Source organism: Xenopus tropicalis, chromosome 2 (assembly GCF_000004195.4).
Source record: "Xenopus tropicalis strain Nigerian chromosome 2, UCB_Xtro_10.0, whole genome shotgun sequence".
Lineage (NCBI taxonomy): Eukaryota > Metazoa > Chordata > Amphibia > Anura > Pipidae > Xenopus > Xenopus tropicalis.
Window position 1 is genome coordinate 127,673,247 of NC_030678.2, and position 25,715 is coordinate 127,698,961.

General features: G+C 34.9%; 1 protein-coding gene across 1 annotated transcript in view; it reads left to right on the forward strand.

Moving 5' to 3' along the window:
* dach1 (dachshund family transcription factor 1) overlaps positions 1 to 25,715 on the forward strand; it is a gene marked incomplete at its 5' end in the record, with an annotated part of 209,147 nt that overhangs the window by 174,581 nt on the left and 8,851 nt on the right. The window contains 4 exon segments of the mRNA NM_001078708.1: positions 14,061 to 14,212; positions 21,471 to 21,618; positions 22,927 to 23,070; positions 23,571 to 23,639. Coding sequence (NP_001072176.1) covers positions 14,061 to 14,212; positions 21,471 to 21,618; positions 22,927 to 23,070; positions 23,571 to 23,639 — 513 coding nt within the window.

Sequence of the window (25,715 nt, forward strand, 5' to 3'; positions counted from 1 at the left end):
TGATATTAAGTCTTTTATTTTAAAGAATTAACATTTATGAAAACAGAAAAACATAAAGCTGTTCAATCCCTGGGATGTCCTCTGTATATTTTGTGTAACAAAGACATCAACGGAAATATTTTTATTTGTCTGAAAATGACTTCATTTTTTTTTTTTTGCCAAATCCTTTTTGAGTCATTTTTATTGACTGTCCCTTTTACTGGCTCACCTTCCAATGAGAGAGGAGACAATTAATGGGAGTGTGATTTATCACTGCCAGAAACTGTCAAGGACTTTTGTTATAGTCAGAGAAAAAGCAATTTCACATTATGGCATTTCATTCGTAATACAATGTATTTACAGCTCACAGTTTTATTTTCAGAGCCTATTATCAGGTGAAACAGTTGCATCTGAAATGTTGTTTGTGACATAGGTGACCTGTTAGGATTTGATAAGTATTTACGCTAGAGCACAAGGGGCTCACACATCTGCTGCTGGCAGAAGCAATGGAAAAAAATAACCTGGAAATGAGGCGTTTGATTTTTCTGGTTGCTACACTCGAGCATCTGTTGCTATAATTAAGTGGCGTTCAATAATTGCAAAGCAGTGGTGAAATAAACATACTGTATGCATTCTTGCCAGCTTTTTAGGATTTGGTGTCCCTATAAAAACATATAAAGTAACTGCAACAAGAGAGCTGCCTTTTATGCTTCATCTTTTAAAAAAATTAAAATTGCTGAAAAAAAACAAGGTTGCATCTAAGGAATACACAACTGCTTGGTTAAACTAAACAAGCATTTTTTCCAAAATATTACGTCCACCAGAGGCACAATTTTACAGGATTATATTGATTATTGTCTTTTTTTACTTTTCTAAAGTGGGATCCAACTTTCTTATTAATAGGGCATTTCCTTATTTTAACTTTTTGTTTTATAGTTTTTTTTAACATAATTACAAAGCAATAAATGAATAAAAAAAAAAGAATACAGTCAAGTAGAATAACAGAACACATAGTGACATAAGCCAAAAAGTAAAATTACAAAATTTAAATTATCAGTAAGGTCACGGCAGGATAGACATGTACAGTAGAATCATACATGCATTACATGGTGTAAAGGTCACCACTTCAATGTCTTTACCTAATATGGATAAAAGAACAGAGTTTGGGGTGTTAAGTCTTTAAACCCCTATAATTGCTATAGGGGTTTTATTGTATATACAATGTCCATAAGTGGGAGTCAATGACTTAATTATATAGGGGGGTTAGTAGGAAGTTATAAACCCAATTTTCCCATGCATTGTATTTAGACATTTTATCTTTATAATTAGCAGACATACAATCCATTCTATGAACTTCTTCTACTTTGTAATGTACTTTGCTTATTGTGTGTATCATCTTTTGTTTTCAATTCCATCTTACAAGCCTCCGAGCCACTGTTAGTATACAACTGGTTGACTTTTCAGCTGTTCTGGTGAGGTGTCATAGGGATTAACCCAAGACACAGAGGGTATTTAATGAAAAAGTACTTTATGCAAAAGGGCAGCTAAAGTTGCCAAGTAATGGGCTATCACAGGGCAATGTCGCACCAAATGTACCAATGTTTGCCATTGCCTACAGTCCCTTTAGTGCCTATCTGTCGTTGTACCTCACGCATGAAGACAATCTTTTTACGTTATCCCATATCTCTTAGTTGCTATGAAATTCTCTTCCAAGTAAAGCATATATAGGGATAGTTTTCAGTGGAAACCATAAACAATATATTGTAAATTGTGGGCACAATTTGCCAAATATGTTCAAATGGTTGGTGTGATTTGCCTTCCCAGGGCAGTTTCTTTAATATACAGTGCAATTGCTATAGTACTGTAAGAAGAGTCTACCTTGACTATGTATTAATTAAATTTATTGTCAATATATATTATATTTGCAAATCTTGAAATGTAAGCCTGTTGTATATGAATAATGAACTTAAACCAAACTTTACCAAAGGGCTGTTTCATGTTGACTAATATTATATAATATTTTCACATTCTTAAAAATGTAAACATTTTTTCTCAAATTTGTCCCAAATTTTTATCAATTGAAAAATTTTGACTGAAAAAATTAGGCAGCTCTGAGATGGTTAGAACCTTTCAAACCAACAGGTGAAATGTAAATATTTAGTAGACTTGGGCGAAAAGTTGCAAGAAATTATCAACTTGCAAACAACTTGAAAAACAGTTTTCATGCCAGTGTTTTATGATTATGCATTTAAAAAGCTGGATTTTAATGGCAAGGTAATGTTGTAGATATTTGAAGAACTTTTACAGAAAGTGACAGAATTAAATGAGCCAAAGATTTTGGTTTTCCCTCAACATCACAATATCCTATGGATGAGATAAAAGAATTTAGCTAGTGCAATAGACAGTTTCAGCAATCTACCAAATCTTTATTATGTTTAATCAGCAGTGTTTTATGTCCCATCCTATAGTAATCTGCCCATGGAAAATAAAAGCCAAATGGTTATGTGTGCACATAGTTCTGCTGTATAAACGGCTGTAATTAAATCTGTTTGTGACCATGAATATGGATCTGAAAAATAAATGCTTACAATAAGCTAAAATTTTTTAATACTTGTTACCAGTGATAATCAAAGTCACATTTTTGATAAAAATTGCACAGCACCATTAAATTCTTAGATATTCAAAGTTATCCGGCTGAGTAGAAAGCCCTCCAATAGAGCTATAGTAACTCAAGCAAAAAGCTTGTACTGTTAATAAATACAATAAATGAGTAAATTAGTCAAATGTTTTGGTGCACTTTAATTCCTTCACATGTAAACTGTATAATATACATCACACATTTCCCTTTACTGTATGCTTATGTTTGTGGCTTATTCTGGGAAAATTATTATGAGTCACAAAAGTACATATAGGCTATATAATGGCTAGCCCAGTGTAAACAATTTTAACTGCTAGTTATGATGGCGCATGCGCACACACAGCACGTACTCCATCTTGAATAATGTCACTGCAGAAACCATGGCGGTGTGAAACGACCTAGAAGCAACAGTCACAAACAAGCAGGACATAAATAAAGGAGGTGCTTTTTTGAAATTTAAACTTGGCAATTAAGTGCACCATAGGGGTCTGAATATGATGGACAAAACCATTAAAAAGGGATTTCCTTGTACTTTAAGGAGCAAATCATCAATGCAACATAGGTTTATACTGAACTCACAGCTTTATATGGACTGTAAGGGCATCTACATAGAATTTGCTAAACTGGCTGTGTTATGTATGTTTTTAGTGGTTCTTGCAGTGCATCTGTGTCCACAAGGCAAGAAAGAATTACATCATAGCCTATATTTCTTCTGGTTTCATTGTCATCATGCAGGGGTAATTGGATCAGTAATGCATTAGACTAGAATGCATTACAATATGTAAAAGTGTATGCTGTTTTTCTAAGGCGTGCAGGAGATCATTGTCACAGCACAGAAAGCAACACCAATGGAACCCAAAGATAGGGTAACATCAATGGAACCCAAAGACAGGGCAACATCAATGGAACCCAAAGATAGTGCAACACCAATGGAACCCACAGATTGTGCAACACCAATGGAACCCAAAGATAGGGCAACACCAATGGAACCCAAAGATAGTGCAACACCAATGGAACCCACACATTGTGCAACACCAATGGAACACAAAGATAGGGTAATGCCAGTGGAACTAAAGGATAGGACAAAAGGAGCAAAGAAAACACAAACTTTGTAAAAACAGATTTTCCCGTGTATAGGCATATCTTAAAAGATGAATTGAACATACTTTGTGGAATTTTCTGCTTTTTGGTGCATGAATTTTTATTTTTAGAAAAGAGGGATGCATGTTTTAGAAAAAGGTCAATAAAGGTTGCCCATGTGATTTCTGCAATTGTATTCCTGCACCAGTAGTTTCATACACATGGACTGGCTATTAAGCTGACATACATGGTTTGATGATTGGGTAATAAAATCAAAATGGTATTTTAATTTTAGAGTTCAGAATAGATTACTGGGATCTGACTTGGTGATCAATCTGAAAAATGGAACAAATGGTTTTTCAGTGAATAACTGAAATATTTGAGCATAGGGGGAAATTGCATCTTATTGGTCCATGGGCCCAAAATGATATTGAGGCTATGTAAACATTCCAGTGCCAAGCAATTAGATCTGCCCAATTAAGCCCACCACCTTCAACATATATGTATAGAATGTTGTCTGATATTCTATAGATATTATTTGAAAGAACTGTACAGGTGCATTTTTGAATAATTACATATTTTTTATTAAACTATCAACTACATTCTTGAAATTATTTGTATTTAAGAACTTATTTGTAAAGAATACTCATGTTTTTACATAGCAATATCCTTTTGCAACAATCATTTTTAACTGTCATCACTATTTTTAATAACAATAGTTTCTTTGTCATTGAATGTAATGAAAAAAAAATGCAGTAGTTAAAAGTCAAATCAACTGAACCTCCTGTTTTCTTCTTAAAGATGTTTAAAGAACCAGTAACACCAAAAAATGAAAGAGCTTTAAAGTAATAAAAATATAATGCACTGTTGCCCTGCACTTGTACAGCTGGGGTGTTTGCTACAGTAACACTACTATAATTTATATAATAAGCTGCTGTGTAGCCACGGGGGCAGCCATTTAAGCTGGAAAAAAGGAGAAAAGGCACAGGTTACATAACAGATAACAGATAAGTTCTGTAGAATACAATAGTGTTTTATCTGTTATCTGCTATGTGCCTGTGCCTTTTCTCCTTTGAATGGCTGCCCCCATGGCTACACAGCAGCTTATTTATATACATATAGTAGACTTTCTTAAGTAAACACACAACTTTTACCAGTGCAGGGCAGCAGCACATATAGCAGCACAACGTATTTTAGTTACTTTTATACACTTTCATTTTTTGGTGTTACTGTTCCTTTAACAAGTCATCCACTGGCTTTTGAGAATTGAGAAAATTCTGAATTGAGAAAGCCAGTTGGATGACTAGCAGAATGTCTTCAAGAGAAACACAGCCCAGTCCAGTTGATTTGACTTTGCAGTTTTAAAAAATGTCTTCTTCCGTGTTTATGAACCAGTTTGCTAGGAATTATTAGTGTTCTTTAATTATGTTTAGTAAGACATTTTGCTAAATAAAAACTAATTTGCATTCATACCTCTGGTCTCACAAATGTACACTTGCCTTCTATTACACTCAGTTAATCAGCGTTTTGGATTCCAAACAGCAGTCCTTAGCTTTAAATCAGATGTATTAGTTAACAACCAATATACCAACTTTATTCAGTGAATGTTTGCAGCATACTTACAGATGCTAGAATAATCTCTAATGTTTTTGCTCAATCTGCTCTGGAGATGGATGAAATAAATAGTTTAAACTAATTAATGTAACACCAGCTGTTACAAGTACTTGGCAGACGTCTGTGAGTTTTGATGGGCATAGAGCGGCTGTTATACTTGACTTTATTTTAGTACAATGTTGATCACAGCTGAAATGAAATATGTGCCAAAGTAAAAAGCCAATATTATTTATTTCATGACTCTAAATAATGAAACAGAGTAATCTGCAAATAATACTGGAGTATTTGTTTTTGTTATGAAAAATGTGTCGGTATGATAATAAACCTGGCTGGCGATCTTCTGGTAAGCTTGCTGTTCTCATACTGATCTAATCATTCATGGCAAGAGTTTTTGCTTTAATTTAAATCAGAAGCATTGAGCAGAGCAGTGGATAAAGGGCAGGATATATCCAAGAATCTGATCTTTTAACCCAGGTTTTTGGTGTACATAGAATAGTTTAGATGGATTCAGAACAATTAGGCCTGCTTTATATGCTTCTAGTTTTATTTTGATATATTATTCACAGGGTGCGTGAACAAAATACAATTAATTCAATTCACATCTCTTAGTTTTACCTCAGCGTGATGTTCATTTCACAGAAATATGCAGATTTTAAAAATACATATCAGTTAATAACTCATGATAACCCAGGAGACTGAAAAATGTATACATTAGTTAAAGAGAAGTAAAAGTTTCCAATTAGCTTTTTTGCAAATGGGCACATTTTATTTTCTGTGAAGTAGGTAACTACAACTTGATGCTGGATAGGTAGCAGTGATTCAGCTTGATGGACTGATGGAACTGATGGAATAAATATTACATCATTTGAGTAATAAACTTATGACTATTATTATTCTGATACATCATTTCTCCATAATCAATTTTCAACCAGATGCAGTGAGTGATAATTTTATCATTATGACCCCAAGAATCCAGGGTTTGATTTCACTGTTTACAATTATGTCCTTTTCTTATGACCTTAAGCTACTCACAGTGATAAGCTTTTTATAAGCCAACTGCAGGTAGAGCAATTAAAACACCAATGTCAATGGATGCCATGAGTTATTGCCCAGTGCAAATTTGCCTGGTGTTTATAAATGTGAATTCTGTATGGATTAGTGTATTGGCAATAAGTTAAAGGTAAAGTAGCATTCTAGCAAAAGGGCTTAATCCATCAAATGTCAGTAAAACTGAAGAACCTTGACAGCTATTAAAAATGAGAGATAAGATGAAAAGTTAGTTATTTGAAAGTCTCAGTTTAATGGAATTTTAATTGCTAAGACAGTAATTGAAGCATAGAGGTTTGCAATAAGCTCAGGTTAACTCATTACAAAGCCCTTTAAGATGTATTTAAGTACAGCTGGCTGTAATGAATTTTAAAGAAACCAACCAGAATTATTGTGTCTATTTATTGGATGAATAAAAACACTAAATGTATACCTAGGGGAAGATTCACTAATCCACGATGACAATCGTATTGTCGCGCTGAGTACGGAAGTTTCGGATTCATTCAAGCTTCATTATCGTGGCTTTCCTTGGGCCAGGTTGGAGCTGCAGAGTGCCATTGAGTCCTATAGGAGGCTTCCAAAATCATGCACAGAAGGATCAAAGTCGGAAAGGTTTTCCTGCATTTTACGATCGTTCGGTACGAAAATTTCATGACTTTCAGATCGCCAATATGATATTATCGTGACTAATACGATTTTTTTGTAAGCATATTCATGATATTTGCAATCTTAAGAAATTATCGTATCCAATCCGAATTTATCCCATTCGGGATTCGAACTCGTGTGTTTTCATGAATGTGCCCCCTAGTGTTAATATATTGTTAATGTAAGAAAATCTATTAATAAGGTGAGTTAAATCACTGAAAAAACTTCAGCCAGAGTTGATGCAGAGAAAAAAAGCCCAAGATTTTGGAAATTATGGGGGATAAAATATTACTTGGGCAGTGAATATAAAATATAAACACTCTTTTGCCCTTTACAGTTAGATCAGTTTTCAATTAAGTAGAAACATGTAAATAATACATTACAGGAAAAGCTGAAACAATCAGTTATTTTGTTTTAAAGTGGTGCTTTAAAGCTGTGGCCAGAACAAAATAAACAATCAGTGCTTTTTAAACAGGACCTTGAGTCATCAGTCATTTAATTGAGACAGATTTACACTGCGTCACAAACATCTGTTTTCTAAAGGTGGCCATACACTATCAGATTTTAGTCTTCTTCCGACAAACGTTCAAATATCGGTCCTACATTTAAACGCAATTGATGTAAAACTAACATTCAGACTGAAATTGTAGGATAAAGCCCTAAAAATAACAAATTATAGGATGTTCTGTACATGAAATCGTTGGCAGACACCAATCATACAAAAGTGATATCCCTGAAATGCATTGTAGGTCCCCCAAGTATATTGTCTAGTGATGAGCGAATCTGTCCCCTTTTGCTTCGCTGAAAAATTTGCAAATCTTTCAAAAGATTTACAAAACATCTAAAAATATGCATAACGGTGCATAACGGTGCGCAACAATTCTTGTGACGCAAGAGACTATTCTTTTGATGAGGATGACAATTCTTTTTGGCCCGAGACAATTCTTTTGATGCAAGAAACAATTCTTTTTGGCCCGAGACAATTATTTTAATGCAAGAGACAATTATTTTGTTGAGAGAGACAATTCTTTTTGGCCCAAGACAATTCTTTTTGACAAGTGAGACAATTCTTTTTCACGAGCGAGACAATTCTTTTGATGCTAGTGCTAATTCTTTTGACGCTAGTGACAATTCTTTTGATGCTAGGGACAATTCTTTTGACACCCACGACAATTCTTTTGACGTCGGCGTAAATTTTTTGACGTGTGCCAAATGTTTTCACGGCAAATTTTGAAGCTCGTTTTTCAAAAGAATCCACCAATGGTGAAACGCAGATATTCGATGCGAATCCATGCCTGGCAAATTTTTTCGCCTAGCACGAATATTGTCACTACGTTTCGTACAATTATATCGGTGTGTGTATGGCCAGCTGTAAAGTGCAGTATTACTGTTTAGTATATGTGTACAATTATGTACAGTACTAATTAGTGCATTCTTTTATCCAATATGTAAATACAGAGAGATCAAGAAATTGATAGATAGATAGATATAGAGATGTTTCTTTCTTTCTTTCTTATTTGATTGGTGACATAGATTTTACAGTTTCTTGTTGGCTTATTTGGCGAAATGGAGGTTGGGAGGAAGGTTATATTAAGGGGGAGGATTCTGCTTGGGGAAAATAATTTTGGTTACAGCAGTGTGATTCGTGGGCCATGGTATTTCAGCCAAACAAAATTATTTTTTTCACCCATATATTTTCCATAGATGATATAGCTAGCTAGCTGTTTCCTTCATTAAAACTTGATAATGATGATAACAAGTCAGATGAAAAAGGGATTCCCACAGAAAATTCTCTTTGGTGTGGTTAAGATGTTAAGAACCATACACAAATGGGAAGCAGTAGCTCTGTTTCATTTCATTATTGTTTTTTTTCTGTAGTTCCGAAGAAAAAGGGCATTGGTATCAGGATCCCTATATGTGTTTAATTTGTTTAGTTCTCAGCAAGTCAGCACAGTAGAAATGATAATTAGAGATTGCCAGATTGCTTCTACATAGACAGGCCAAATGATTGCTTCAGAATGTAATGAACTTCTCTTTAATTTTGTTTTTAATGGAAAGTGTCAGTGGGAAATAAGTGTCTCAAAATATTTATCATTTCCAAAGGTGTTCGACAGCACCAAAGCAATAAGTGCTTTCTTGGTTATCCAGGGAATCAGCGGTGTATTCAGACTAAGAGCAGTTGGTTATAAATCCCGACCCCAGGCCAGAAGCTTGCAATGCAGATGGGCTAAACATTATTATAGCTTACACTGAGCTGCTTGGAGTAAGAGGTTATATCGTCTGAATTTCTTTTTCTAATAATGGAAATGATGTGTGCTACATCACTGTAGATACTTTTACACCTACAACCAGTTGGGAAAATGCTTTTTTTTATTTTAAAGCAATATGTAGAAAAGGCTCTATATAATAAAAGGTGCAAAGTTTGCTACTGGTCTAATACCTGATCCAGTTGGCTCCTATTAGTTACTAGACCCGGGCAAATGTTGCACCTTGTATTGAATTATCCTGTTTTAGTTCTATGGAGCACTAAAGGGTAATGTAATAAAAGTTGTAAAGTAAAAAGAAAATTGCAAAATTAAGAACAAAAAGTTTATTTATTTTGTCCGCACCTAGCGCACTTATAAAGACCTGCGTGAAGGTGGAATATTTTGTGTTTCAAACCAATTATTTCTTTTCAGTAGGAAGATTTAATTCATAAATTCCTCAATGCTGTAATCTATAAAATGCTGTTTTTTTTCTGCTCATGAAGTCACGTAATATTATTGTTTGCATTCCTCATCCTTTGTTATATTCCCTCAAAGTGTCCTGGGGAAATGCGTAAAGTCATTTTCAACAGAGAGCACATTCATCTCCAATGAATTAGACTATCCTTAGTAAACCTTAGTGCATCTATTCATTTGGTATGTACAGTACAGGTGTTAGTAGCTGCAACAAAATGTAATGATGTTGTGATTAACCTGATCTTATTTAAAAAACCAAGCAACCCATTGACTGATGATGAGTATGATTTGTTATGTGTGTGTTGGGTTGTTTCAAGACAATATATATTTTCAAGGACAAAAAAAAGAGGAAAGCACATGTGGGCTCAGACACTCACAGAAACGCCTTCACCTTTATCATTCTTTGTACCATGCACAATTCACAATGACAGTCTAAGATATATATTTGACTGGATTTAGGCTTTTATATTTTTTGTAGCAGAACACTAATGTAATAAATAAATGTAAAGGATATCATCTTGGCAAGTAGATAATAGTAACAAATTAAGAGATTACATGAATCTTAAGTTATTATAGGGCCAATTTCTTCACTCACCAACAGAAACTATTTCATAGCATTTTATCAATTTAATGTTTCAAATTAATTGGAAAAGTATAACATCTAAAAGTCTATCTGGCAGTCTGTTTCATTAATAAAACCTCTTCCAAAAGACAGAGGTTTAAATGATAGTTCAAAAAGACTTTTAGTTTCTGCTGTAAAGGAGAACAAAGTGAAGGGGCAGTTTGCACTATTGTGCATTAAAGCAATTAAATACTAAATAAATGGTACCCTTATAATATATTGATTGTGTAAGGGAAAACGAATTCAGTTTAAAGGAGAATGGGAGCCATTTTAATACCCTATGACCCCTTCAGAGGCCTTCCTCAACCCCAACACTTCAGACCACCAATACTGCCATGTGTCCTGTACCTATTCATAACAACAGAGTAGTGCAGGTGAATTGGTGGGTGGAATTCCCTTTTCCTAGCAAAAATTCCATATTAACTTTATCTGGGCATGTTCCTGGTGTGAGATTGCTGGAAAGATTGTTAGGCAACCAGAGATGGTAACCACCAAACCTACTACAATACTCTACTTTTAATGAACATGTGCAGCAAACATACTAGTATTGTGGGTCAGTAGTGATGGGTAAAAAAATGCCCAAAGACTCCAATGTATTGAAAAAAAAAGTTCTTATAGCTTAAAAAAAGTTGCTGTAAAAAACCCATTGACTTCAATGCTTTTCGTGCTTTTCAGCAAAACTGACAGGTGTGCCCGGACACGGACAGACGTACTAGCAGAGGGGCTCTGGAGAGGTCATAGTGTTTTTAAAAAAATTTAATTTTCCTTTAAACAAAACAGAAATTGTGAAAATATATTTATGGCTTTCTGATTTCATTTTTCAGATCATTTTTTTATTCTTTAATTGTAATGAAAAAAATCATGTTTGAAGGTGTGATTCAAAGGGCCTTTTTATCAATTTTTGAGTTTGTGAATTCAAGTTTGTTTTTCTAAATCGAATAAACTTACATATGGAATGCTCACTTATTTATTACTGTGGTAAACTTGTGCGATTAAAAAATTTAAATACCTCAAATTTTCAAGTTTAAAAACTCAAATATCTTGAATTGAAAATATGGCTTGACTTGCAAGCTTTTATATGGCAAATTTTTACATTTCAGTTTTCGCACTTAATAAATACCAGACATTTGAGTTTTCAAACCTTAACTCGAATTTGAGTTTTTTTAGCGCAAAAAAACTCATATTGTGAAAAGGTTTTGGTTTTTTTCCCCTAAGGGGCTGATTTACTAAGACACGAATTAGAATCCGAATTGGAAAAATTCCGATTGGAAAACGAACATTTTGCGACTTTTTCGTATTTTTTGCGATTTTTTCGGTGTCTTTACGACTTTTTGGAAATTATCGCGACTTTTTCGTTACCAATACGATTTGCGCGAAAAAACGCGAGTTTTAACTCTACGAAAAAATCGCCAGATTTTGCGCAACTTTCGGAATGGCTACGAAAAACTCGCGTTTTTTCGCAAAAATCGTATTGGTAACGAAAAAGTCGCGATAATTTCCGAAAAAATTCCAAAATACCGATCATTACGAAAAGAAAACGCAATCGGACACATTCGGCCCGTTCGTGGGTTAGTAAATGTGCCCCTAAGTGTTTCTAAACAATTAACTATATACCTTTAATTAAAGCATTTTTAAAGATTTTGCATTCTTTAAATGCAGTCATAGAGAGTTACTTTTGTAAGTTTTGATAAAGTCAAAGAAACCTGTGAGAGCCTAGCAGAATGTAGCATTCTCCATAGCACAGCTAGGAAAAAGATGTACAGATGTTTATATGTGAGATTACAACCTGCGCCCCCACTTTTCAGTGCAGGTTCCTGGATTTTGAAGTTAAACAAATGAGTTACCTACTGGTTGTGATTTATATATATGCTAGCACTAACAGTTTACACAGCAGACATAAAGGGAAATCTGAATGCCCACTTCAGATGTACAGTAGGAATTTCCCCCCTGGGCAATATATTTTATTTTACTAAGCATTTTGTCCTTATTGCACTGCTTCTTTTATATGTTATTTTTATCAGTCCCAGTGGCACATTTACCTGAGTTTACCACCCATTTACCACCATTACAAAGCCGGACACAAGTTTTATTAAGATTTGCATTTTCACTTGGATTCGGCAAGCAATGTTATTGCAACCTTTGTAAAGAAAAACTGTTGGATTGTAGCATTTAAAAAGCTACTGTGAGAATTCTGAAATTAAGTGTGTGTAAGGGTTCTCATTACAGTGGCAAGACTAATTAGTTCTTAAGGGGAGTAATTGCCATATCCATCCTTATGTCTAACATACTGTACTGTAGATTGCATGCAGTTTTCAGCATTGTTTGCTGTGTTACCAAGTGTGGTCTATGTACTGAGCATCTGGTGACTTCTTTTATAAATATTACCATTGTGATTATAGTGAAATGGACCTTGCCTCATTTTTCCCCAATTCTTTTAGCAGATCTTTAGCACAGGCATAGTATGGTGGTTCAATAGCTCCGAAATTTCCTTCTAAACCAGAGATACATGATTTTTGCTGTGCAATAAATATAATGATAAAATATAATTATTATTTAACCCCAACTAAGGGTGATTGTAAAACGTTTTCCATATATGGCATAAGATGCGGTGTGTTTATGTGCCAATATGGTTACTACGATCACACATACATAGTAATACAATGTTTATATATGACTTTCCCTGCTCCCCCAAATATCAAATGAATATAATCCTTTTGCAACTGGTACAGGTTTGTGTGAGTGGGTACTTGCTGTTGCTAGAGTAAACAAAGAACTAAAGAATTTGGGTAGGAATGCTACATCTTATGTGCCCTGGCTTCTGTACCAGCCCAAAATGACCAGTGCACTTTAGCAGTGAATACCTGTGTCTGTGTCTGATTTATAGCACATACTCCTGTTCTATACACCTCGTTCCATTGGGAAGTGATAGATTCTGGATTTGGTACCTACGAGTCAAAGATAGAGTATCATTATTTCCTTTCAATCTGTGAAATCAGGTTTGTGTAAAAGAAAGAACATCATTCATACTTTCTTTTGGCATTTCAGAGAGCGTTTTATTCTTATTCTATTATTTTTTCTATAAGCCCAGCCGAATAAGCTCATGTAAAAAAGGGGGGCATAGTTTCCCTTTAATGTCTTCTTGCCCTTTGCATATGACTGCAAAAAAACTGTAAATATAAAGTAGAAAGTATGGCAATTAGAATGAGGGGATTAGAAAAGCTCGTGCAATGTATTTAAATCCATTGTCATCCATCTATCCTGCTGAAATTAATTCCTGTCTATTTTACTACATATCGTTATTATTACTGAGAAAAAGCAAAATCTTAATAGTTAAAAATAATTTTCTATTTGCAAGCTATGCACCAAACAACAGCAACTAAAATTAGATAACTGGAAGGTAGTCATAAAGTCAGCTTGAATATATTATCACAAGTATATGTGCGATAATATTTGTTTTAGAAAGATTCTCTTGCATTGTAAACTCAGTCTCATTAGAGACCACATTTAAAAGGCTTATAAAGTTACTCATTAATGTTATCTTGTTGTATCTCTACAGCTTTTTCATTAAAGAAAATTCAGCAGAAAGCATTTTCTCTTGATAGCAAGAACCAATTTGCAATAAATGTTCTGGAAACCACTAGGGAAACCATTACTGAGGTCTAATAAAAACAGACAAGCGTAACTTGTTCTATATTTTTGTTTCAATCACATACAGATGAGACCCCGCTCTCAACACCAACTGCGAGAGACAGCTTTGACAAACTTTCCCTGTCTGGGCATGGGCAACATCTACCTCCTGGCTACCCATCTCCTTTTCTATTTCCTGATGGATTGTCTTCCATAGAGACACTTCTAACTAACATCCAGGTAGGGAAGAAATTAAACCAAGCATAAATAAGACTTAATTATATACACAAGTATAATTTTTACAGAAAATTAGGACTATTTTTATTAATTTATTTTAGTATTTCTCTTTCTGTAGCATTTTTATGTATTATATGCAAAGGTGTTTGTTTCTTTTTTGTATGTAGGCAGATAAAACATACATATTGCCATATACTAATAAATATTGCAGCATAAAATTCTAACACATAATTTTAGTTTTTGATCAATAAACTAAACATATGGGGGTATATTTATATAAAGGTTGAAATACACAAGACATGGCCATATTGTAATTATTTTATGCAGGTGTGAAGCCTAGTGGGACACTCTGGTGTGAAAAAGGTGCTAGCTTGAAAAAGAAGGCTGTATAAACACCAGCACCAGAAATGTTTAGCTACCTGAATCCAAGTCTAGAGTGGTATCAAATATTAGTGCAATTGTAGGCCTTAAGCTGGCATAAAAGTACACACACATCTGTATAAGTAAGCCAACTAGCTCTTTGCAAATTGATTAGGTTTGTGATTGTAAAGCACAAAGTTAATTTATATATAAGGACTGCAACCAAATTTTATAAAAGTGTCACATATTTTACACATATTTAATAGTTTTCCTGGTGTAAAATATTTTATACAAGTGTATATTATAAATAGGTCCTTTGGTAGGAAGGGGATTTAATTAGATTAATATAGATGAAATATCTCTTTAAGTAGTAATCTCTCCAATTAATTATGAAATAGGCAAGGAGCATGACTATGCAATGATAGAAAGATACAAAGGAAACACAGATAAATGTTTTTGGAAAAAAAAACACATATTCTGCATAAAATCAGTGATAATTGGAACACACACATATATATTAAAACTGGATGTTTTAGTTGCCCTATAGTTGAACTGATATTGGCTATATAAATTATTATGAACATAGTAGATAAAGACACCCAAGTATATAAGAAGTTCGGTGTTGGAGTTTGCTCCGCTTCCTTAAACAAGAGGTGTGCTTGCTGAACAGAATATGCACATCCCCTGGCTTTATACAACTTAATCCTCCCAAACACCCCATGAGGTCTAACTGGGAGGGCAAACACCACAGTCATCACAATCACCAATATCAAACTGCTAGGGATTGGATTTCCTCAGTTCAATATTTTATAGATCTGCTTGTGGAGATGCAGGCAAAGACTGTCCAATCCTTCACATATACTAAATATTTCACTAGGATTGTAGTTAAGTAGAATGAATTTGGGCAAAAATATAATTATATTGACACTAATGTATACCCCTACTGAAAGACATAAGTTTAAGGAAGTTTAAAGTAAAGGAAATCCTACAAATGCATAGTTACAACAATCAGTTGTTAACAGTGGCCTAAACAACACAGCTAAATGTATTTTGCAATATAATATAATTAAATTAAGTGATCATTCCACCAAAGTTAGTTGCTGCATAGACCTGAGTGACTACCATCATGTTGTCCAAGTTTTCCAGAAGTGATGCTTCTGTCAAGGATAGGATGCGATGGCATAGCTTGAAGTATAGTTTCACTGCTTTCTCTAAAGAGCGGTGTGAAAATATACATTTCAAGCACTGCTCTGTGAATGGCAACGTAGAGAGATATAAGTAGGGGTCCAGGGGTCAGGAGATGGCTTTTGTCTCCCTTTAACCTTTTCCCAGAATGGGCAAGGTAAGTCACATACTGTCAATGAATTACCTCTGTCTCTGGGTTTAAGGTTACGCCTAACAACGTTTTTTTTCCCCGCGCATCAGCTAACCTGGCCAGATAGCTGGCAGCAGGATAAGGTCATATATGATTGGGTTAGTTCTTTTAAACAAGCCACTGAACTCCAACATAACAATTAATAGCCTAATATTGTAAAGCAGGGGATACATTATGTAAACTACACATTTTAATGTGTTATATAACACCAATTATTAAGCACTAATTATAACTTGTGATATCTCTAAGCTACATTTCTACAATTGTATTTTACAGGTTCTCCATGGCTTTTGGGTATTATATTTAGACATGTACATTTAAAAGTTTCTACATTTATTCTTTTAGCCACTGTTTTACTTGTAACTCTCAGCAATTACTGCTACATTTTGTTAAACATCTAAGTAGATAGGGGAAGATAAATATTATAATTTGTGGCGCAGGGAGAATCCCTCTTATTTTTCCATTAGTTATCTGTATGGTAAAATATTTGTTGCATTATTATCGGGTATCTAAAAATCACTGCATCATCTTGGCCAAGTGGGGGCGATAAAGAAAAAATGTTGCATCATACTTACCAGTACAGGTATAGGACCCATTATCCAGAATGCTCGGGACCAAGGGTATTCCGGATAAGGGGTCTTTCCGTAATTTGGATCTCAACACCTCAAGTCTGCAAAAAAATCAATAAAACATTAATTAAACCCAATAGGATAGTTTTGCATCCAATAAGGATTATTTATATCTTAGTTGGGATCAATTCCAAGGTACCGTTTTATTTCTACATAGAAAAAGGAAATCAGTTTTAAAATTCTGAATTATTTTATAATAATGGAGTCTATGGGAGACGGGCTTTCCATAATTCGGAGCTTTCTGGATAACGGGTTTCCGGATAAGGGGTCCGATACCTGTATAAATTATTTCCAGGCTAAATGATAAACACCTTCCTACTTCCTCTGATGTTATAGGTTATGTTGTCAATAATGATGGGAAAGAGGTTAATTTGGAAACAAGAATATTTTAGGGACACACTAGGCATACTATTGATGCAAACCTGGTGCACTAAACAAATCCAGATTACTTTAAAACACTGATGATGATGTAAAATAATTATAGAGCTATTTGTGGGCAGTAATTTATATATAACAAATATATGTTCAGCAATTTAACATAAATATTGTTTGACTAAAATGCCACGCATAGCATTAGGGATTTTGGAAACCAATAAGATGGAAAGCTAAGCCAAGGAGTTGGAATCAATATTATGTTAGTATGGATTTTGGAATCAGAACTGATTAGTGAGAATATGTACATTTGGCGTGAATCAAAATACCTGTGCGCTAGATGAAACAAACCTTCATACCTTGGGAAAACAGGCATTTTTAAGGGTTACTTAAACAATAGATATAAAAATATGGGAGGGAAATTTATAGAAAATTTAATTCAAAATTTACAAGCTTTTATTTTTAACCGGAAAGCTAGAAAACCTGCCAAACTCAAATATACACTTTCTCTATTATTTTCTTTTCCCTAAAAACTCGAATTTTGAAAACGCGATCATGTAGAAACGTGAAAAAAAAACTTGAACATCCATCATTTTCAATGAGTCTGACAAAATTAAAAAATATCTTGAATAGTGCTAATAAAATGCCCCTTTTACGTTTTTTGCGCTTAATAAATTAGTCAAATTAAACAAATTAGTCCCCCCTAGTGCTTTTGCTCTTTTGAATCTCGCCCTGCTCATCATTCCTGCCCTCAGCAAAGTATAAGATGCAGAGCACAGCTCACTAGTGTAAGGGAACCCTACCAAAAGGCAGGCATTAAGTACAGGGCTCCCTTGCTCCTAGTTTCTTCTGGTGCTCCTACCTTCCTGAATGATGAGTGAGGGATATGGAATTGAATACCAGTGCAATGCTTTGCTCTCTAGTTACTGGGATACTAATGATTTTTATTTCTGAATTACACTGTTTACATAGCAAATAACTCACTCTACCATTTAAAAAAATTTTCTTGAACCAACATATGTATTTTTTTTAGTTGTAATATTGGTGTGTAGGCGCCATCTCAGTGCATTGTGCCGGAGTCTGAGCTTTCAGAAAGAGCCAGTGCTACACATTAGAACTGCTTTCAGGTAACCTATTGTTTCTCCTACTCCCATGTAACTGGAGCAGTCCCAAGCCGGACTTGGATTTCTTACTATTGAATGCTATTCTGATATCTACTGGGAGCTGCTATCTTATAAGTTTATCAGAGCACAGGTCACATGGCTGTGGCACCCTGGGAAATAAGGAATATGGCTAGCCCCATGTAAAATTTAAAAATTTTATATAAAAAAATCTGTGTGTTTTTGAAAAATGGATTTCAGTGCATGATTCTGCTGGATAAGCTCTATTAACTGGTGCATTTTGAAAAATATGTTTTCCCGTGACAGTATTCCTTTAAGGCTGCAAATGTACCTAAATATTAGAAAAATACATTATATTTTTAACATAGTTCCTTAAAAAATTAATAAACACAAGGAAACATTTAATTATGCCCATACACAGGTTCAAGAGCAGAAAAGGAAGCAAAATCATGCCCTTTAGGGCTCATTTACACAGCACTTAGTGTTGCACCTAACACCTTGCCTGCCTGTGCTCCCTAACTTGCCAGTCAGAATGACATTCAAGTTTGCGGGCACAATTGTGGACATCTATTTGTCACCCCCAGCCCACCCTTCATAAATACTTATCTGCTGAATGTGACAGTACACAGAAACGCAAGTCATTGCTCTCCATTGTGGAGATCCAGTCCCCTTTAAATACATGCATCTATAATGCTAAAAATGGCTGACAGATGTAAACACATGCTACTTTATTGCTCATTATTTTTATTGCATTTTATTAACTAATGTAGTTTATTCAGTTTCTGATAATATAACCAATCAACACATTAAGAAGTGCCAACATTGGCATCTTGCTAAATAATCTCCAGACACTGCACAGAGAGAACATCTTTCAAAGATAAGTCAACAAGATCAATCAGAGCAGAAAATTAGAATTTAGTATCTTACAATTAAAATAAAGCCAAACTCGATTTTTAATTGGGGTGATCTAAAGGGGCACTTGATGTAATGATCTCTTTCATTTGCTGTTAATTGTTTGTTGGTGACGAAGTAAAACAAAGAGTGGCTTTGGTAAATTATGCAAAGTAGTTTTAATTTAAAGATTTCTCTTTCAGCAACTTAAAGGATACAAATGGAAATTGGCTGAATAATTTCTATTATGTAATTGAGTTATACTTAAAGGAACAATATCGTCGTACTGTTACTTTCTGTTATCATCTGTTTTAACTTGAGTGTTAAGTCTGCTGCATCATTAAGTGTTTTGCTTGCTCACTATAAGCAAATGTTTGTCACACTAGGGGGCACATTTACTTACTCACGAACGGGCCGAATGCGACTGATTGCGTTTTTTTCGGAAAATTGTCACGACTTTTTCGTTGCCATTCCGAATGTTGCGCAAAATCTGGCGATTTTTAAGTAGCATTACTACTTGCGCGAAAAGTCGCGACTTTTTCGTAGCCTTCACGCCGAGTACGAAAGATTCGGATTCATTCAAGCTTCAGTATGGTGACTTTTCTTGGGCCAGGTTGGAGCTGCAGGGTGCCATTGAGTCCTATGGGAGGCTTCCAAAATCAAGTCTGAAAGTTTCGCCCGCCGCTTACGAGCGCTCAATACGAAAAAGTTGCGACAAGATACGAGCGCATCGTAATGGCTACGAAAAACTCGCGTTTTTTCGCGCAAATCGTATTGGTAACGAAAAAGTCGCGACAATTTCCGAAAAGTCGTAAAGGCGCCGAAAAAATCGCAAAAAATACGAAAAAGTCGCAAAATGTTCGTTTTCCAATCGGAATTTTTCCAATTCGGATTCGTGGGTTAGTAAATGTGCCCCTAGGTCTATATTTTGATTTACCGGTGAATATATGGTATATGTTACTATTCTGTAAACTTGAAAATTATACTCAGTCCTATCAGTTTACTTGATTGTTTTGACTAAGTTGCATAAACATAGTGGGGATTCCCTGAATGATCACTGACTCTAGAACATATATCTGGATGATGATTTTATCTGGCCTGGAGATGGATAGGAAAACATTTTAACTGATGTAAGTGGGACCTACAAATATGCGGCTTTACTACTACTAACTTGTAAGGATGCGAAATGTAAATTGTTTGTGTTAATGGTAGCAGTATGATTAGATTGGCTACTAGGTGGCAGTGAAGTGATAAAGTGGTCTAAATGGAATCATGAATAAAGGAAACAGGAACAGGAAGCAAGGTGGCCATTCTGGCAGTAAGTAATAGAGAAGCCTTCTGTTTAGGGAATGGAGGGGAGTCACAGATTCGAAAGGCCGAGCTGCTTTGGTTCCACTGTTGTGTGCAGAGGGGTCGATAAATAAAAGAGAAAGTTGAAAACAGACTCAGCCTTCCATTTATTATTTCTGATTTTACAAACTAAGTGCACATACAACTTTCATGGTATTAGCAATAATATGAAATGTGTACAGTGAAATATGTTGTAATGGGTTTAGGGAAGTTAGGCTTGCACCTAACACCAAAACATAAAAAGAATGCTTAATAGGGGTGCAAACTGGTTTATTTTGGAATACAACATACCACATGAACAAAGGCAGGTTTCTTGTACAGCGGAAATGGCACACTCAGTAGATTACAGTTCTGTTCTGTACAGTTCCACACAATAATAAGGGCATATCTGTAGTTAAATCAACTGGACTGATATACCATGACCTAGATGAATAAGAACCTTCACAGACAGTAATAAGAGCAATTCCACTCCATCATAGAAGGCAAATACAGACAGTAATGAGGTCAGTTCCATACAGTGATGACAGGGGAAATTCAGACAGTAATAAAGGCAGTTCCACACAGTAATATAAGCAGAATCCACAAAGTAATGGGGGTGGTTTCACACAGTAATAAAAAGGCCTTCCCATACAGTGCTGAAAGGGGAATCGCAAAAGAGTAGACACAGTTGTATTCACAGAGATTACTTAAAGGTAGGCAGGGGTTGCCAATACATGTAGCCCAAATAGGGTGCTTTTCTTATAAGTTAAAGGATGAGGCTGTAGCCATAGCAGGAAGTGATTCAGGCCCAGATTCCCTCCACATAGGCCAGGACAGAACCTCCACTCTAGTCCTGTGCAGAAAAGATTCTGATCCATTGTTCTCCCTAGCAGTGGTTTCTCTCTCCGGCAGTGTAAGGAAGAGCAGAGTCACTGCTGATCGATTTGCCAGGAGCTTTGTCACCTCACATGTGCACATAGGGGTAACAGAGTGGGCCTTTTGTGCCTGCCCTGGAAAGTATTATTATTACAGGGAAGGGTTCTGTTTTATATCATATACCACCTGTATGAAAATAATTCATCTATATCTCTGATTGTCGTATTGCAATTAAATAATGATGTGGTTTTGAGAATAAATTGTGATAAAGTTTTTATCATTCTGTTGTCATTCTGGTTTCTTTCTAGGGCTTGTTGAAGGTTGCCATAGATAATGCAAGAGCTCAAGAGAAACAAGTACAAATGGAAAAGACTGAACTGAAGATGGAACTGTTCAGGGAACGAGAACTGAGGGAAACCTTAGAAAAACAATTAGCAGTAGAACAAAAGAATAGAGGTATGTCAATAACATACATGTTGTTTAGAAATGATTCCTAATGTACAATTAGATTGCCTGCATTGTATTTCTCTAGTCTAATGTAACCCTCACCCCCTACCCCCCGCGGCAGTAATTTTGACTCTGTAATTCTTAAAGATCTAAGAATGCCCTTGGTATAACCTTATCTATGGTCAAAGACACACTTATTATACACAAGATATTTTGTATCAATTATTCAACAATATATAGAAACACTCCTCTATGTTTAGCTCAGTGAGAGAGATTGGTGTTTAAAGCTGTACTGTGCTTTCTGTTGCTGTAGTCTGAAAGAAGTCTACACATAGCATGGTGAAATCTGTAGTTTAAATAACACCTCATCTACTTCTAAGAAGTTTGCCCTGTGCGAGGAGTCGATTGGGTTTTGGACCCAGAGCATCTTACAGTACAGCTGTCCATAATGTAAATTATGTACACTTTACATGAGGAGAAGAGGGTATGCTACTGTTGTGTGGAAGGGGGTAAATGTGCTTACGCTGGTTAGGGAACTTGGGTTCCCTTCTAGGGGAGTAGATGGTGTAGGGCTTACAGTTATGAGAGAGACTGCAATTTTTGCCTATTAAATGGGAGCAATATAGCATTGGCTAAGGAAAATAGTGGAGAGTGCACTTTTAAACAGTAAAAGGTAACATAAAATAATTTTATTGGGGACAAGCAACAGAAAAGAGCAGATGGGTGGTAAAAGGGCAACTGCACTGGATGGGTTTAAGAGTAGTGAACCATATGAACTAAATTTAAGGAGAGTTTGTAGAGGATGCACTGTTTAAGGGAATGGATACAGAGGGAGCACTGATTTGTGGGGTACTGATTTATCATTTGGGGGCAGTTGGCACAGGTGATAGCTCCTGGGAGGACAGGTGCAATGATGCAATGGTTGGAAGCCAGAGGGTAGAAGAACACACTTGTGGGTGGTGGGATGAGAATACATCGACTGCAGTAAAGAAGTAGAGGGAGTGCACTCCATAGAGATGAGGGGGTGGTAGGGTGCACTGCTTAGAAGGGGCTGGTAAGATGCACTGTTTTGGTGAAGGGAGGTGTGAAAAATTATACTAGTTGTTGGATTGAGATGCAAGAACCCCCAATATAATCATTTTTTGTGCTTGGAATGCTACTATAATAATATTACAGTATAATGGTACTGCTTTTCTACTTTTACTTATTTTTTTTTTTTTTTTTAAATTGCTGAAACTGTTGAAGTACATTAGAGTAGTAAATGTCATTACAATATATATATATATATATATATATAACTTTTAATTTTCATTTCAGCAATAATTCAAAAAAGGCTCAAGAAAGAAAAAAAGGCAAAAAGGAAATTACAGGAAGCCCTTGAATTTGAGACAAAAAGAAGAGAGCAAGCGGAACAGGCACTGAAACAAGCAGCATCATCAGAAGGTCTCAGAGTCCTTAATGGTATTGTTTGCCAGTTGAAAATGTACTTAAGTAACAGATATATATAAACCTTTTCCATATTCTTGTTTAGTTGTTTGAGATAGCATTATCCTTTAGTTAAATATAAATCTTGTATATATATGTTTTTGGGCAAATAAATGAAAAACAGTTTTTAAACTGATACCTAATTACTCACAATTCCACATCCTCCCCTTTTCTTTCTACAGTTTACCTGTTCTGATAATAATTATATGAATTTATTATAGTACTTATGAAAATCAGCATTGATGTGTGTGCTGCAGGTTGAAGGTACTATGCAGTAAAAATACCGCATACAGGGAATTCTGGGCAACCACCCACTAATGAAATTGTTTAAAAGTATGGAATCAGTGCTCTCACATATGTATCTACTTAGCCTACCATGGCAAGACATACTGTACCTAGGAAAAGCAACACTGCAAACAAACAGACAACATTCATTTTCATTCCTTTTGACTTCTTTCATTTTACCTTGCTTTCAGAATCTCTGACACCAGACTTAGAAACTGACCGTAATGGGGCCAGAACAGATGCTGAAAGGACAATACAAGGTAAGAAGTAAAAAGTCCATAAATCTAGATATGTGAAACAGAGTATTCTCTTGTTATAGTATGCTATTCAACCATGCAGCTTACCATCTGGCTCAAATGTGCGCAAGTGGTGACAAGGTCAGATTCATGCTGTTTGTTTTAAAAAAAAACAAAAAAACCCTAGGACATTTCAATATAATTGTTAACTGGTCCCTTTTTATCTGAAACAAAGACAATTTATTTACAATTGTTTTATATTTTACTCTAAACTAGACATATGATTTTTGAAACACCCTAAAATGTAAAATATAAAACATAAATGACATTGTTTCCTAGGTAAAATAACCCTAATTTGTCAAGCCTTCCCTTCTGTATCACATCATCCATTTCATTAATTAGTTTGGTTGCCCTTCTCTGAACCCACTTTCTACCTTTTCTTTATGCTTTTTTGCCTAAGCAGATTAAATTGTACCTCCAACAGTGAATGCCCATTCGCTATAGTTATTTTAAGAATCCACCCCAACAAAAGCACTTGTAGCAAAAAATAAATAAATAATAATCATATTACAGGGCTCATTTACAACAGGAGTGCAGAGTACAAGCAATTAGAGCAGTTCACCATTGTCCACAATGCAACATTCTCCCCAGAACACAGTTTAAATGTGCCCACCTTATTTAGGAACAATTTTACAATCTACTGAAGGTGCAAAGATAATACTGGGTTAGTAAATTGCATTCAGTTACAGAAGATGCAGTACACTGGAGGGACAGAAGTTATGTTTCATGCCCTTTAAATAGTGCAACAGTAGGCACCTATAGAAGCAAATGTACTGAGTATGGCATTTTTTATCACTTAGCACTGTGCCTGGTGATCGTAAATGACCCCTTATCTGTCGGGAAGAAAGATATAATAGTTCTTCTTACATACTACACAATCAATATCTAAAATGCAAATTAAATAACTACACTCGAGAGCTTTGAGGCCCTTTCTTTAACTGTGTTGCACTAAAACTTTCTAACCTTCTCTCATACATTTTAATATCGTTACTAAGAATACATTATACTTAAATCTTTATTTCAGTTATAACAAGACACTAGAAAGAAATAACATTTCCCCTGAGTTCATATAGTGAACTATAATTTTTCTTAATCAGCGTGTCCTGCTATAACTCTTTACAGCTAAAGAAAAGACCTTTAGCTCCTGTGACTGTATTTTGTCTTGCATACGTAGAATTTTTTTTTTTTACAAATTATAGAGATACGAAAAGTCTAAGTATTAGGACAGATATATATTTATAGAGACTCTGAGAGCACATGCTTTTAAATATTCATTTAAAGTATCATTTAAAACTATCCAAACAAAATGGGCCATTATCAGAGAGTGCAATGACATTCCCATTTTTTTTTGCCTTTTAAATAATGCATGCTTTTTATGGGTAGGTTTTCTGTATTAGATTAAATTTACAGTTGGATTATATTTTTGTATTGATTGTAGAATTCAGAAGCATTATCGTTTATTATTTACTGGTAAGAAAAGTATACTATGCACTGAGAAGTCAATATAATACATATCTTAACTCAAAATATGGATACTTTTTGCTCTTTTGTGTACAAATGGGCTTTTATTTTTGCTACCTCTTTAATGATGCAAGGCACCAGGAACTTTTTAAATAAAAATATATTTTAAAACAATTAGGAAAAAAAAAAGATAATAATGTATTTGTTTTGTGTTCCCTGGTGCTGTGCTTAATCTCTCAGATCAATTAAAGACAACATTGATTGAATCAAAGCAAAGCCAGCATTGACTGCATTAAGTAGCAAGTGAATTACTGTTTGTTTCACTCTATGGAGGTCAATGTTAGCTACAGTATATATATATATATATTTTAAAAGTATTAAATGAGTTAACACTTAAATGTAGAACATATTGATATACAAGAATATGCCTTTGAAGTTTTTCTTTTTCCCTTTTCCGACAATTTATAAGCGAACTCACTTAAAAGCCACTTCATTAAAATCATATCTTATTTCACCGAAAATAAATGCAAAACCCCAATATAACATCTATTGTGCTATCTTAATATAAATTACAGCTTC